Below are 14,819 nucleotides of genomic sequence, written 5' to 3'. Positions count from 1 at the left end.
TGTTAAGCTCAGTGGGGAAAGACCTTAGATGTTTAAGAAGATTCTATTCCTGAAAAATGATTTTTTATCACTAGTTTCTCTATCACAAATATATAGCTACTGAGATGGCAAGATAAAGATACGTTACCCCTGTGACATCCATAACCTTAATGGCTGCAAGCTGGCCCGTTTTAACATGACGACCCTGTAAAGAAAAAAAAATAATAAAAGACTTCAGTTGTGATAAGCAATGTCCACATCCAGTTCCACCTATAGAGATCAATTACCTAGATCACTGTTACAGAATACAGTTGGGGAAAACGGACACACACACACACACACACACACACACACACACATACATGCACATCTTAGATGCTTCAAGGATCAATTTCCATTTAGTGTTTACTTTGTAAAACATCTGCATCACTTTGTTTTTGGGTTTGTTTTCATAGCGATTGTTTAGTTAACCAAAAAAAGGCAATGTTGAATAATTTGGTTCTATCTTCTCTCCGAGGTGGTAAGTAAGGGCATGTGTGGGAGGAAGGGGAGGTTAGCCTGCGTGGAGGAGACATAAGTATCCCCTTTGTCAGGAAATACTTGGTATGTGAAGAAACTTTAGTTTCCTGGATTATGAAAATATGTTGGATTGTAACAGTCTCAACTGGATAGTATTCTGCTCTTACTTGAGATCGTAAACGTATCTTTATCTTAAAAGTGAGCCTAAAATAAAACAGATAGTACTAAGTCCAAATTTGTGATCAAAGAGGCAGCATTGAGCGTAAGCAACCACTTGCCCAAAGCAGGCCTCTTTGGTCTTTGGACCACAGAGTGGCAACCACACAGAATCAGAAGAGATTGGGGTGTGGTGAGAGGGCAACCCCAGAACAGAAGCTTTCTCTACACTTGCTCCTTGAGAAACTTAAAGTCTACATCCAACTCTCAGACGGTAGCAAGGATGGTCAATATGCATTACTTCTAAATGCATTTTATACGTGGCTTCTAAAATACATTTCAACTATGACTGCTACCAGGCAGTATTATACTACCTCCAAGATCAGCTGGATTCAAATGCCAGCTGCATGACCTTAGACCAGTCCCCTAAACTTCCCTAACCTCTAGGCTTCAGTTTCTTCATCTGAAAATGGAGACCATGGTACCTGACTCCTGGTATGGCAGTGAGGACTAAATGTGATAACGTAGATACAGTGTGTGATGGTGCCTGGCACTTGGGAGCTGTCCGCAGATGCGGCCTATGATTAGTTATGACCCTGTCTTGCGATTAATGTTAAATGCTGTCTTTCCTTCCAGGCTATATGTTTCATGAAGTCCAGGGCTATGTCTCATCGTTGTATTCCCAGTGCCCAGAGTGGTGGGTGCTCACCCCACAGCCGGAGTGGCATGGTCATGGATGAAAACAGCAGGTGATGGAGGTATGGATGCTTGTATTTGGGAAGAGGGGATAGGTTAGGTGCTGTCTATCCCTTTCCTTCTCATCTCTCTCAGCTTTTTACACCTATTTACTCTGATTCTGGTAGCACTTCCTTCACTTTTCGACCTCCCATTCTGCTCCCTCCTTTTCCTCCTTGGTCAGGAAAGAGCTAAAAGAAGGAGGCATCAACTGGGTAACCAATAAGGTCACGGGCACAACCCCTCCTACTTATTTCAACTTTCAGACAGTATGGGAAGGGCCTGGAGTGCTACCGTACAGAACCCCGGACTGGAATTCCAGAGGCCTGGCTCTTGTGCAGGTTCTGCTCATGACCAGCAGGTTCATCCGGGACAAGTGATGTAACCCATCTGGGCCCAGTTTCCCTGTCTGCAGAATATGGGGGAAAAGGGCTCAGTGGTTGGGGGAGGAGGAGCGAGGGGAGGGGGGGAAGGTATCATTGTTACCGCCACCCCTTTCCACCCCAAGGAGCATTTGGAAATGCAATTTTCACAATGAGTGGGAAGAGTAGTGCTACCACAGTTCAGTGTCCAGGAATACTAACGTCCTGCAGAGTTACTGTCACATCAGGGAGAAGTCACAACAGTGCCCTCTGTTGATAAATACTGAATGGCCTCCTGAGTTGTCCAGGTCCCAGTAAGAGTCTAGGATGCTATAACGATGACCTTAGCAAAGGAATCAGCAGCTTTTCTGTGGGAATACAGTTGTCTCTTGAACAATGCAAGGGTTAGGGGTGCCGACCCCTGTGCCGTCAAAAATCCATGTGTAATTTTTGACTCCTCAAAAGCTTAACTACTACTAGTCTACTAGTGACCAAAAGTCTTACCAATAACATAAAACAGTTGACTAACCTATGCCTTGTATGCTGTAGGTCTTATATACTGTATTCTTACAATAAAGTAAGCTAGAGAAAAGAAAATGTTATTAAGAAGATCATAAGGAAGCGAAAATACACTTACACTATGTACTGTAAAAAATCTGCATCTAAGTGGACCTATGCAGTTCAAACTCGTGCTGTTCAGGGGTCAACTGTATCAACGTAAGGGCCAGCAATCATACCTTAACCTTCCAATTGATACCTTAAACAATGGCTGCTTCTCTACTAAAGCACTAAGGGAGGGGAGGGAAACTGAAGACAAATACAGAGCATCTGGTCAGTATCCTATAGCCCATTCAACTTGCAGTTCTGCTAAGGGTGCCATACAGCCAGGTGAAGGAAAACACCTGCTTATACAGCCGCCTGAGACGCGACCCTCCACCTGCCATACCACCTTGAGAGGTTCCCATCTGCTTTTATTCTGGGATCCTTGAGACGAAACTGTTTGTGTTCTCTACATGTACTATTTTGTTTCTTCTCTCTCTGGTAATGTGTTTTCTTGGCCTAAGACACCCTTCCCCTCCTGAATCCCCAGTGAAGTTACTCACTCCTCTTAGATTCAACTCAAGTACCCAAAAAGAAAAATAAATCTTAAATGGAATCCTCCTGGTTCAAGCAGGGGCTTGACCAGCAAAGTCTGATCTACTCTGACCGCCACCTCTTTCTCTTCCTCTGTGGGAGCCCCTGAGGCGCCTCTATCAACACACAATTTGAGAAACACTACACTTAATCTTTAACTCCTTGAGAAACAGGGAATCCTCTCGGAATGCATAATTTGTTACAAGGACACGTCAACACCTAGTTCTTTCCACCAGCAGCCTGGGAGCCCAGCACATCTAGCCCTTGGCCCAGGCCTAAGGCCAGGGAGCAGACAGAATACCAGCAATCCCCTTCTTATTTCCAACACAAGGCATGGGGCAGTTCTTGGTTTGAAAGAAATAAATTAAATACCTGCTTACTTTTTTAAATGTAGGGTATGGTGTTGTTTTTGTCTTTGCTTTTATTCTAGTAACTGCTTTAATGTCATTGAAGGCAACACAGAGAAAGAAAATAACCTACTTCCCTCCCATTTTCAATTTCACTCCCAAACTGAAGAACAGTTCTGGATGGCTCTGACAGACGACTGAATAATACACCTCAGGGTGGCAGCTGGGCTTAAATGAGGTCCTGGAGATGCAACTATTAGCAGCCTCAGCTCAGTCCCAGGCAAAGACATCCCCACACTCTGGAATAGGAAGGTTGCGGAGCTGTCAGCCTTTGATAGAGGAGGACCACAAAGAAGGCCTCCTGGCATGAGGGGCCTTTTACATCACTGGAGAATGTCAACGCAAATTAGGACCCAGATTAAGGCTGACTTTGAGGGAATAGCCGGGGGTCCGCTGACTTAAAAGATCACTAGGAACCTGAGGCAAAGTCATTGTTAGGACAGTGTTGAAAGAGGCAACTTCATAAAACCACAAATAAATTGAGGAGGAAGAGCCCCTAAGGTGCCTAATCCAATACCCTTTTAGAGATGAGGCCAAAATCTCACAGTTAATGAGAACCTACACGCAGGACACTTTCTCCTCTCTCCCACTTCAGCCATCCAGCTCCTGAATTAAAACTTCTTATCGTGAAGATTTTAAGAAATTTTTAAACAAACCTTCTTTTTATATTTTACTTCACTGGGGAGGGAGTTAAACATTGAACCATTCATCTCTGTTTCAGGTAGGATTTAAAAAAAATTTTTTTTTTTTATTTGAGGGCAAGGCAACATGGGAAGATGTTTTTATTACAGGAGAATTTTAAAGTGAAAATTTAATGTTACTCCTAATTTTAATTTATTTCCATTTATGAAGTAATGAAAAATATAAACAGGGATTCCATCTAAATTTGAATCTAAAATACATATTCAGCCAAGGACAAAAAAAAATTTTAATTCTGGGGAGAAAAAAAGACTTTAAAGGGAGACAAAAGGGTTGAATTTTTTTTTCTCCACAAAAATTAGAAAAAATATCTTGTTGGACTGCAGTTGCTGAGTCATTTTTTAATAAAAGAAAGAAGGTTTTTTTAAATTTTTTTTCCTGAAGTAACAACAATAACAAAAATAAAAGGCTAAATCTAGACTAAAAAGCATAATTGGTGTTCCAGTAGGACCCAAAGCCTATTGTCAATCATGTCCTCAAGCATAACAAGCAGGCTCACAAGGAAGGAGGAAGAATGGGCATCAAATCGAGGAGAGCCCACCAAGGGTGTGGGGTCACTCAGAACTGGGGAGTGCGGTCTGGCCCCCTCCTCAGACACACATCCAGACACATGCTGCTCCCCTTCTTCCTTTCTTCTACCTCACACCTGAGGTTAAAAATATATGTATATGCTGATTCTCGTTCTTTACAAAATAACTCAACACTGCAATGAAATCTAAATCACTCAAAGATTATAGTACTCTACCCCCTTTACCTCCTCCCTAAAATGAATGCAAAAGAAAAACAATGGTTTTGTCTGAAATAGCCATGTAAAAGTCTTGGCTCTGTTATTGCTGTTCTTTTCTAAGGAACAGCAAGATGGCTTTAGAGCCGCTAGCCTGAGGCTAGCCTGGAAGAAAGCGTACTTTCATTTCTAGGTCACTGAAATACATTTGTTTCCAGCAGAGCACAGGAGCAAACTGGGTTTATGGAAAATGCACACACTCTACCTGCTATTTCCTTCCCTGCTGTCCAAGGACTCACACGCAGGTAGAATGTTTTTAGCATCTCGTGTTTAGCTTAGATTAGATCTCACCTTTATTGAGGAAGACTTCTTCACTTTCCTAATAGCGAGCAAGTGCCCTACCTTTGTGTTTCTACAGCATCCTACACGAACCCTACTGATCATATCCGATGCTGTGATTTTCAACATGTGCATCACAAGAACCATGAAAACCGGGGCACCTGCCTGGCTCAGTTGGTAGAGCATGTGATTCTTGGTCTCGGGGTCGTGAGTTCAAGCCTCATGTTGGGCATGAACTTACTTAAAAACAAATAAACAAAACCCCCCATAGAACCACGACAATAAACCAAATCAAATGGAAAAAAATCAGAGTGTAGCACATGCGGGTTATAGCTATTCTTTCATGGCTCAAATATCATGGTTATGTCTATGTATCTATCTATCTATCTATCTATCTATTATCTATCACCTATCTATCTATCATTGATGCTATAGTGCACCACTCAGATTCTCCCTTCAAGACTGAAACATCTGACAGCTCTCAGCCAGTTCGAGCCCTGGGAATTAGCCTCAACCACAAAAGCACTGCCAAGGTCATGCTCTCTCCTGGAGACAGCCAAATCAGTGACTGGACTGGTTGACACGGGAGTAGAAAAGCACAGCCCTCTTGTCTTAAAGTGGGACAATTCTGAAGGACCATCTCAGCTCCTGACCTCCTCTAGGGATGGCCGTGGTCTTTGTAAGACTGCATTGCAGTTACACTCTTTCTTCCGCACAATTCTATTTTCTTCATAAGTGTAGACCCTAAGACCACTCCCCAGTAAAATTTCTGCATGTAAATCTCCATCTCGGGGTCTGTTTCTGGGGGGAACTTCACCTAAGACAGCTGGTGACAGGGATGGCCTGAGGAAACAGACTCTAAGAGTAGCTGTCAAGGAGACCCTCATCACTGGTGACAGTGGCTCTTGGATAGCCCCTGGCATGCTGCAGCAGTGTCACAGTCAAGAATAAGAATGTTCACTACTGGGGAACTGGAGTAGAATAGAGGTGCCAGAGAATACACCAGTGACTCCAACAGTTCAGACATTAGAGAGGTGCAGGAAAAAAGAGTAGCTTTAAAAAATGGAATGGCTTTTACTAAGAGTCCCTGATGTACTAGAGAAAAACAATGAGAAGTAAAGAGCAATTAGTCACCGACTGAAGGCAACCTGTGAAACTCATCAGGGAGGTGGAATAAGATAGGAACGTCACTGCTGTCGGTTCAGAGGAGTTGGGGAAATTGGAGATTTCAAGCTCTCAAGTGCATCAGCCTTGTATGTCTCCATTCCAAGCTTCAGAGCCTTATTCCTTCCCAATTAGACTTGAATTGGGGATTCAACCTTTTTCTTCTATACTGATAATTAATTCCTGGGTCTGGTCCTCAGCTTTTTCTACTCTCAGACTGTAGAAGATAAGAGATTTCTTTTAAATGCCACCCAAAATTTTAGTAAAGGGACAAGAGCAGCAGTCAAGCCTGACAAAGGCATGGCAGGCATGCCTCAGACGTCTCAGGAATGAGGATCAGGTCACCCCAGCGAGTCAGCCACATGGACCAGCAAAGATGCTAACCAAGGAGAAGAGAAGTAAAATGGATAGGAGAGGAAGAAAACGGTGAGCCTAGGTTACAACCATCAGATAAGATGCAGTGGGGGGTTTCTTACAACTTTGTCAAGGAAAAGAGAATGACTAGAATACTAAAGGAGCTGTTTCCAGACTTATTATACAAAGCAAACCGGTCCAGCATCACAAGGGACTGACGTGTAATGGCCACTGTGGAGTGCCATCCAGATCCCTTCTTCAGGACAGAAGTGTTCTGCTTCTCTTCAGGAGATGCCCCTCACCAAGGAGAATAGCTGGACCCAAGGTCACGCTCCCTGCCTAAAGTAATGCCCCTTACCTGGAGGCAACAAGCATTCAATGCCTGGTAGATGTAGGAAAATAAAAGCCTACACCACTTATGTCAAAATGGAACAATTCTGAGGGGCCATCCCAGCTCCAAAGCTCCTTTTTGGGATTGCCTGGGGCCTTGTCAGTGCATTCAATTTCTTTCTCTGCTCAAATCTATCTTCACTCTCCCATAGTTATTGATTCTGACAGCACTCCCCAAAATACTTCCAACAATCTCTGTCCTCAAAATTTGTTTCCCAGGGAACTCAACCAAAGACTCCTGGTGTGACTCCGTCGGTTAAGCATCTGCCTTCGGCTCAGGTCATGATCCCAGGGTCCGGGGATAGAGCCCCGCATCGGGCTCCCTGCTCAGCGGGGAGTCTGCTTCTCCCTCTCCTCCCTGCTCCTGCTCTCTGTCGCTATCTCTGTCTCTCTCAAATAAATAAATAAAATCTTAAAAAAACAAAACAAAACAAAACAAAACCAAAGACTCCATCCTTCCACCTACCTTCCCTCCCTTCTTTTTCTTTCTTTTTCTTTCTTCTTTCTCTTTCTTTCTTTCTTTCTTTCTTTCTTTTTCTTTCTTTCTTTCTTTCTTTCTTTCTTTCTTTCTTTCTTTCTTTCTTTCTCTCTCTCTCTCTTTCTTTTCTTTTCTTTTCTTTTCTTTTCTTTTCTTTTCTTTTCTTTTCTTTTCTTTTCTTTTCTTTTCTTTTCTTTTCTTTTCTTTTCTTTTCTTTTCTTTTCTTTCTTCTTCCCTCCCTCCCTTCCTTCCTTCCTTTCTTTTCTTTCTCTCTTTCTTGGTATTAATGTATAATATTTCTTACTGGATCTGAGGTGAAAGTTTTTTACAAAAACTCTGACTTAAAAGGTTTTGAACATTTTGAACAGAATGAACTGTTAGAAAATATATCCAGATAATGGGAATAGCATGTTCAAAGGTCCTGTTATGCTATAGTTATTAGAGCATTTCAGTAACTAAAAGTAGGCCAGCATGGCAGAGTAGAGAGAAAGTGTCTACCAAGGCCATGCAGGGCCTCATAGGCTACTTTAAGCAGTTTTGCCTTTATCCTAAGACCAATGGGCAGCCACTGAAGAGTCTGAAGCAAGGGTGTAAAGTCACCAAGTTTGCATTTTGAAAAGATTGCTCTAGGGACAGAGCAGAGAACAGAGGAAACAGAAAAGATGATGGAAAAATAATATTTATAATGTTACTTAGTAATTAATTCAGCTGAGAGAGGATGGCAACTTGGACTAAGATAGAAGTAAGGGAGAGGGTGAAAAGTGGATGGACTCAAGAGATATTCAACAGGACTTGGGAATGGCTTGGATACATATTTACCCTGCACCTCCCACAGTGCTTGGCACAGCAGGGACTCAGAATAAATATTTGCTAACTAGTGGACTGAAACAAGTCGTGAAGGCTGAGGCTTGTATTCAGGTTCTTGGTCAACACCATCCATATGTCCCATCAGTTTCTCCCAGTTCCCCCCATTTCTATCCAGGGCCAAAGTGTATAGGAGCAGATGGCGTGGGGCTGTGAGCAAGAATTTCAATCATCTCACTCATTAAAAGACGTGAAAAGCTGAATTTAGTGGATGAAGTTCCTTTCAGCTCAATAGAGAGGCCAATCTACTTCCCCCCTCCACAGATCACAGAGACTAGCAATTGGTTTTAGCTTTCTCTCTGAGCTATAACGATGACAGTGAAGGTGAACTCTTGATGCTCCAGTCACAGTTAAGATTAAAGTTAAGATACCGATCTGGACATCTTCAAGAATGCTACCTTTCTTTGATACATCATGTCTTGGGGCAAAGAGGTAGACAAAACAGCCTTATGAAAAGACTCCAAAGATCCTTCTAATCAAGGAACAAGGATGGTCACAGGATATATTTGGACCAGTGCCTACTCCTAGGATTTTCCCAGGTTAAATAAGGTCCTTATTTTTCCTTGGCCTGCATATGCCATCCATCACTAGCTTAAAAAAGTCCTGCTCTCCGTTTCCGCAGAGCTGCCATCCAGCCATCACTGCTCCCAGACTTGTGGCAAGGATGAAGCAAGGCATCGACACAGGACAGCTCCCAAGCAACTGCTCCCCATCCCAACACCACTCACTGTGAATTCCTCCGCGTGGTCCCTCTGCCAGGCAGAAAATGGATTGTTTTCATGATTGTTCAGGGCTGGGCCAACTGAGAACTGAGGCTTGCTCACAGACACGGGGTAGAGAAGAAAAGACTGTCTCATTTTTCTTTGTTAGAAACTAGGATTCCTATCTTCAGGGCTGCCAGTTTGGCTCGGTTGATAAATCAAAATGGATGATTAAAGGGAAAAAAAAATCAAAGAGTCACAGTTTTTAGCAGACAATAGTTAATGTATGCAGATTCCCTGGCAGGGAGCCTGATGCCTGTACCCAGGAAAGGCACGCACAGCTCAAGTAACAGCAGTGACGAGGCAGACAGGCGGCAGGGTGATGAGAGCTCAAAAAAGTAGCAGAACCATTCCCTTGGCCATGGCCGTAAGCCAAGAACACACTTCCCAGTAACCTCTTCTCTCAACGCCCCCCAAAAAAGGGAGCACAAAACCAAAGATCTTATGAGCTCCCCTCTAATTTATGCCACAGAATTAGCACGTCTTCGGTGGCTTTCAGACATTAATTGCTGGGAAGATAAATCCTCCCAGAAATTTCAACCCCCTAGATGGAGGGGTGCAAAAGATGGAGAAAGAATGTATGCGGCCAACTCCTGAGCCTCGCCAGTGTCCCACCCCCTCCCCGCCACCCCCAAAGTCTACCTATTCCCTGAGGCAGGGTGGTCCCTGCAGATAAAGATGGCATTTAAAAGCCCTGGTTCCTGGACACCAGTCCAGGATGAGGTATATACTTGACTTCAGTAAAAGGAGGAAAATAAGGACCCTGCGGCTTTTTTTTTTTTTTCCCCAGATAAGCCAGAGGTATTCAACTTAAGTAGGTTTCTTTACTTCAAGACTTTTGGTGGAAAAATATCCTTAATGAAATGTTCTTAATTTTTAAAACATAAAAGTAAACAACTTTATGTTGATTCTCAATGGTTATTTTTGGTTTTTTAACTGGGGTTTTTCTATTGGGTGAGATTTTAGTACTCTGAAATCTGAGAGTCCAAGCACTTTTTTTTAATCAATTAATTAACACAGAGTGTATTATTAATTTCAGAGCACAGTGTCTTAAAATACAAGTATTGCATGATAGAGAGGTCAGTAATCCCCTTAAGATACAAAGATGGGCTGCTCTTGATGCAGTCTATAAAAGTTCCATGCGACAGCGGACAGCTCTTAAGAGCTTACCATAAGCGGCATGAATGATACTGGAACCAATTTGTCTCTCTTTGAGTTCCTTAGTCCCCAGTGCCTTGGACCTTCAGTCCACCAGGCACCCGGCTGCTGTACGCTGGAACCAAAAGCTCCTCAAAGGCAGGGACTTGGCCTTATGTCGGCTTAATCCTCTGTCGTTGCCGAGGACAGGATCTGACAAAGAGTAGGTGCTAAACCACACCTGGAAACATGAAGTTTCTAGGCCTAGTGGACCTTGTGAGCTGCCTCAAATCACGGTGAACAGAGAGACTCCAGGGATCCATCATGGCTTAACCTGGGAGAAGCATGATAGAATTTAGAGAAATGTCCACTTAAGAGTGGCAGATAGCTTTTCTCTTAAGGAACAGGGGACCGTAAGAATGGTTCCCAGTATGGTAACTGAAGAAAAAGACCACATGGTCTGATATGAATATTTTGCTCAAGAAGGTTTTGATTCTGTTTTCTTTTCCAAGTGCTAAGCAACACACTGGCTCACTGGAGGGAGGCCTGGAGGTGTGAGCAGACAGTAGCGTTCTGTAGTTCATGATCTCACAATTTACCTGACTGAAGAAAGGGTCAGGGAGAGAAAGATATGACAAGAGAGAAGCCAGGCCCAGACTCTGCCCTGTTCGAGTTCCTCCAAAGCTGCCTTCCCTTTTCCTGAGAGAATACTAACCCAAGGACAGATCCAACTGTTCTTAGAGACGGGCAGCTCATTTTTGTCAGCTCTCTCAGCAGAGACTACTTCAGGGGGCACCTCTGTCTTCCCCTCAGGATCTCTGACAGACTCTTCTGCTCACTCCATCCCACTTCCCAGCTTAAGAAGATATATTATGTTCTCTCCCCAGTCCTGCATCTGTTTGTCAATTACAGCCCAACACGAGCCCTGTATTTTTGGAGATTTACAACTATGTGGTCAGGAGTGGGTGGGTTGGCTTTGCACCACGAGGCACCATAGGCAGCAAGGCAGAGATAAATAATAATAACGATGATAAAAAAGACAGTGCTGCATTTCATTTCACCTAATTTATGGCTTCAATAGGAAGCTGTTATATCCACAGTGCCGTCTGGGTTACTTAATAACAGCGCGTCTGTGGCAGTAGCAAAATCAGGTCTGGAAGCTTGGCGGTATGGAGGAAGAAAAGGACCGCACCAGTGTGGTAAGGAAAACACCAAGGGAAAGGACCACTGGGTCCCCGGCTATCATTCTCAGGCAGCAGGGACACAAAAAGGGACCTACTTGACTCTTTATCAGGGCTGTTAATGAATAAACTCTCTCCCACAGTGCCCTCAAACCTCCCGAAGTTTTAATTAAAACGAAAGAAATGTCGGCAGGAGAAGCACTGGAATATAATTAGGGCCCACCAAATCTAAAATAATGCGGGGAAAAAAGACTAGGAATGAAAGGGAAGCTTTCATGTTCCTACTGAATCCCTGCTCTGTTGCTGACACAAAAATCAATTTCAATAGGCTTTAGTTGTATCTGAGCAGGAACGCAGGCGACAGATGAAATTTAGTGAGCAATTTACTGGAGTCATAATGATTCCCATGGAAAAAAAAAAGACTACAATGAGTGCTTCCAACCAAATGCCTCTTTGGTAAGGACTCTGCAAGAATGTGTATGTGCATAAATAGATGGTATGGGTATGAGTGTGGGTGTGGCTGTGGGTATAAGTATGGGTATGGGTATAGGTTCGCGTATGGGTATGGTAGGTATGTGTATGGGTTTGGGTATGGGTGTGGGTATGGGTATGGGTATAGGTATGAGTATGGGTATGCATATGAGTCTAAGTATGGGTATGAGTATGGGTATGAGTATAGGTATGAGTGTGGGTACAGGTATGAGTGTGGGTGTGGGTATAAGTATGGGTATGGGTATAGGTTTCTGTATGGGTATGGTGGGTATGTGTATGGGTTTGGGTATGGGTGTGAGTATGGGTGTGAGTATGGGTATGGGTATGAGTATGGGTATGCATATGGGTATGAGTATAGGTATGAGTATGGGTACAGGTATGAGTATGGGTGTGGGTGTGGTTATAAGTATGGGTATGGGTATGAGTATGGGTATGCATATGGGTATGAGTATGGGTATGAGCACAGGTATGAGTATGGGTGTGGCTGTGGGTATAAGTATGGGTATGGGTATAGGTCTGCGTATGGGTATGGTGGGTATGTGTATGGGTTTGGGTATGGGTGTGGGTATGAGTATGGGCATGAGTTAAATTCTCTACCTTACTCCATTTAAATAAGGGTAGTTTTCACTCAGTCCCCAAAAGACATTTGGGGACATCTGGGGACATTTTTTGATTGTCACGACTGGTACTACTGATACCTCATGGGTAGAAGCCAGAGATCCTACTAGACCTTATACAATGCACAGGACATTCCCCTCCCCCAATAAAGAATTGTTGGGCTCAAAATGTCAATGGAGTCAAGACTGAAAAACCCTGCTTCAAAAAAAAAAAAAAAGGACATTTAATAGGTGCTCAACAAATGCTGAATTCTATTAAAAGTCATTTTCTCCACAAGGTCACAAAGATTAAAAGATAAGGCCTTGCCCTCAGGGATCTCCCATAGTGGGTGAAAGGAGGGAGATAGAGGGGGCATTGTTTCCTCTTTGCTTAGCAGCATTTACAAATGAGGGGTGTATTTCTCAAATTCCAACACCCATGATCTTCTGGAACACAGGTAATACCCAATGGCCCATAGACCACTTTCCAACTGGCTTACATATGTGTAAGAGACCCATTCCAAGATCTTCACTGTCTCCCAATTAAGGAGCTTTTTCTAAATTAAAACTAAAAAACAAAACAAACAAACAAACAAAAACCCTAATAAAGTAGTATTGGGGCTAGATAGAATTTGGTTCATGATATTTGCACAGAGAGGTATAATTTTGCTAATTACATTAATTTTTGAAAGAATAACCTATTTTCATTTCTCAACAACTCTTTATAGTGTGTGTGTGTTCTTTCCCTCTTTTTCAAATGTTTAGTTATAGTTTTTAATTACTGGCAGCTCGATTCAGGAATACATTGTTTTGCTTGATTAAAATATAAATCAAGGGGTGCCCTGAGTAGCTCAGTCAGTTAGGCGTCTGCCTTCAGCTCTGGTCATGATCCCAGGGTCCCGGGAGCGAGCCCCGTGTTGGGCTTCCTGCTCAGCGGGAAGCCTGCTTCTCCCTCTCCCTCTGCCCTTCCCCCGTCTCATGCTTGCTCTTTCTCACGCATGAACTCTCTCTCTCTTTCTCCCAAATAAATGAATAAAATCTTTTAAAGGAATAAAAAATAAAATATAAATCATGATGAAACTTCAAGCTTACTATGTAAGGGTCAACTCTAAGAGAATAAAGGTGTTTGCTTTTATCCAACATAAGTTCTTCAAATGAAGGGATATAGGAATCTTGCTGTTGTTGTTGATCTATTTCCAAGAAATAAGGAAAGCATAACTTGGTATTTGTAGAAAGAATAAGATGAGCAATGTTATGCTTTATCAGTGACAACCATTCACCACCTTTTAGTTCCTTGAGGATTCAGGAACTCAAGTCTCTTGAAGGCGGCCAAGGAATAACATCCAAATATGGATCCCCCACGCAGTGTCTGAGAGGACTGATTACCGCATAGTAAGAGCTCCGCCTGCAAGAGCATGAGACCCAGATCTCAGCAAAGGCTGAAACTCTCTCTCCCCCCACAGAAGTCTTCTGTGTCAGCACAGATGCATTAGCGATTGTGCTTTCCAAGCGAAGGCCTGCAAATCCTTCTTTGGGTAGGAGAGCGAGAGGACAAAACGGACGTTTGAAAACGGAATGCCATTTTATGAATGCAGGACAGCTCCTACATATTCATCATCTTTCAAACCGGTGGCCAGCAAGGACAACAGCAATTTGTCAGCAGACACATCCATCCCTGGGAAGCTAGCTGCTGGGAGTAAGAACTCATGTGCCTCTCAGAAAAGTACACCCTCCTTCTGACAATAAGGCTGAGAGCCGTCCTGCCTGAATCTGGGGGAGATGGACGAACTAGGGTAACACCGTGAGAAAGAGCTTGGGCTTTTTAAAGCGAATATGACACGTCCTGAGCTCTGGGCAGGCTGGAATGGGTGGGTAGTTGACTAGCGCATCAATACACTGATTTCCAGCTAAATTTAGCTGCAATCCGACCTTGACCTGTCAGGTAGCTTCCTCTCAAGGAGGGCAAGGTTTCCCTCACTCCCTTGAAATTCTTCTCTCCCACCACATTTTTATGCCTCCCGCTTAGACTGACTGAGAAGGGTAAGGAGAGCATCTTGCTGCTTCCCTGACAATCTTCTCTTCTCAAGCAGGGATCTCCCCTGGTCTAGGAGAGAGTCAGCGAGCTGAGCTGGAGCTCCGCAGCTCCTACAGAGGAGTGTGGAAATCAAGAGAAAAGGCTTCGGAGGAGGTGGGGGGGGTGCCCTTGGATGATTTACTGGGTCTAGTGCTACTTCTGGTCAATCGTTTCCTTGTCTGTAAAACAGGTATAAAATAATAAGGATTAAATTAATATATAGAAACACACTTGCTACAGTGCCTAGGCGTGGTTTTGGTGTTCCTGTGGGGTT

The 14,819-nt window shown here is 43.4% G+C and overlaps 1 protein-coding gene across 2 annotated transcripts in view; it reads right to left on the bottom strand.

The window, feature by feature from the left end:
* TNIK (TRAF2 and NCK interacting kinase) overlaps positions 1–14,819 on the bottom strand; it is a 382,067-nt gene that overhangs the window by 153,910 nt on the left and 213,338 nt on the right. For both annotated transcript variants that reach the window (XM_028100807.2, XM_028100808.2), the window contains exon 3: positions 128–184. In XM_028100807.2, the coding sequence (XP_027956608.1) occupies positions 128–184 (57 nt within the window). The remainder of the gene's footprint in view (positions 1–127; positions 185–14,819) is intronic.

Source organism: Eumetopias jubatus, unplaced genomic scaffold, assembly GCF_037043125.1.
Source record: "Eumetopias jubatus isolate StellerSeaLion01/CBP00866 unplaced genomic scaffold, mEumJub1_p1.0 scaffold_1, whole genome shotgun sequence".
NCBI lineage: Eukaryota > Metazoa > Chordata > Mammalia > Carnivora > Otariidae > Eumetopias > Eumetopias jubatus.
This window is presented reverse-complemented; position numbering and strand designations above follow the sequence as displayed.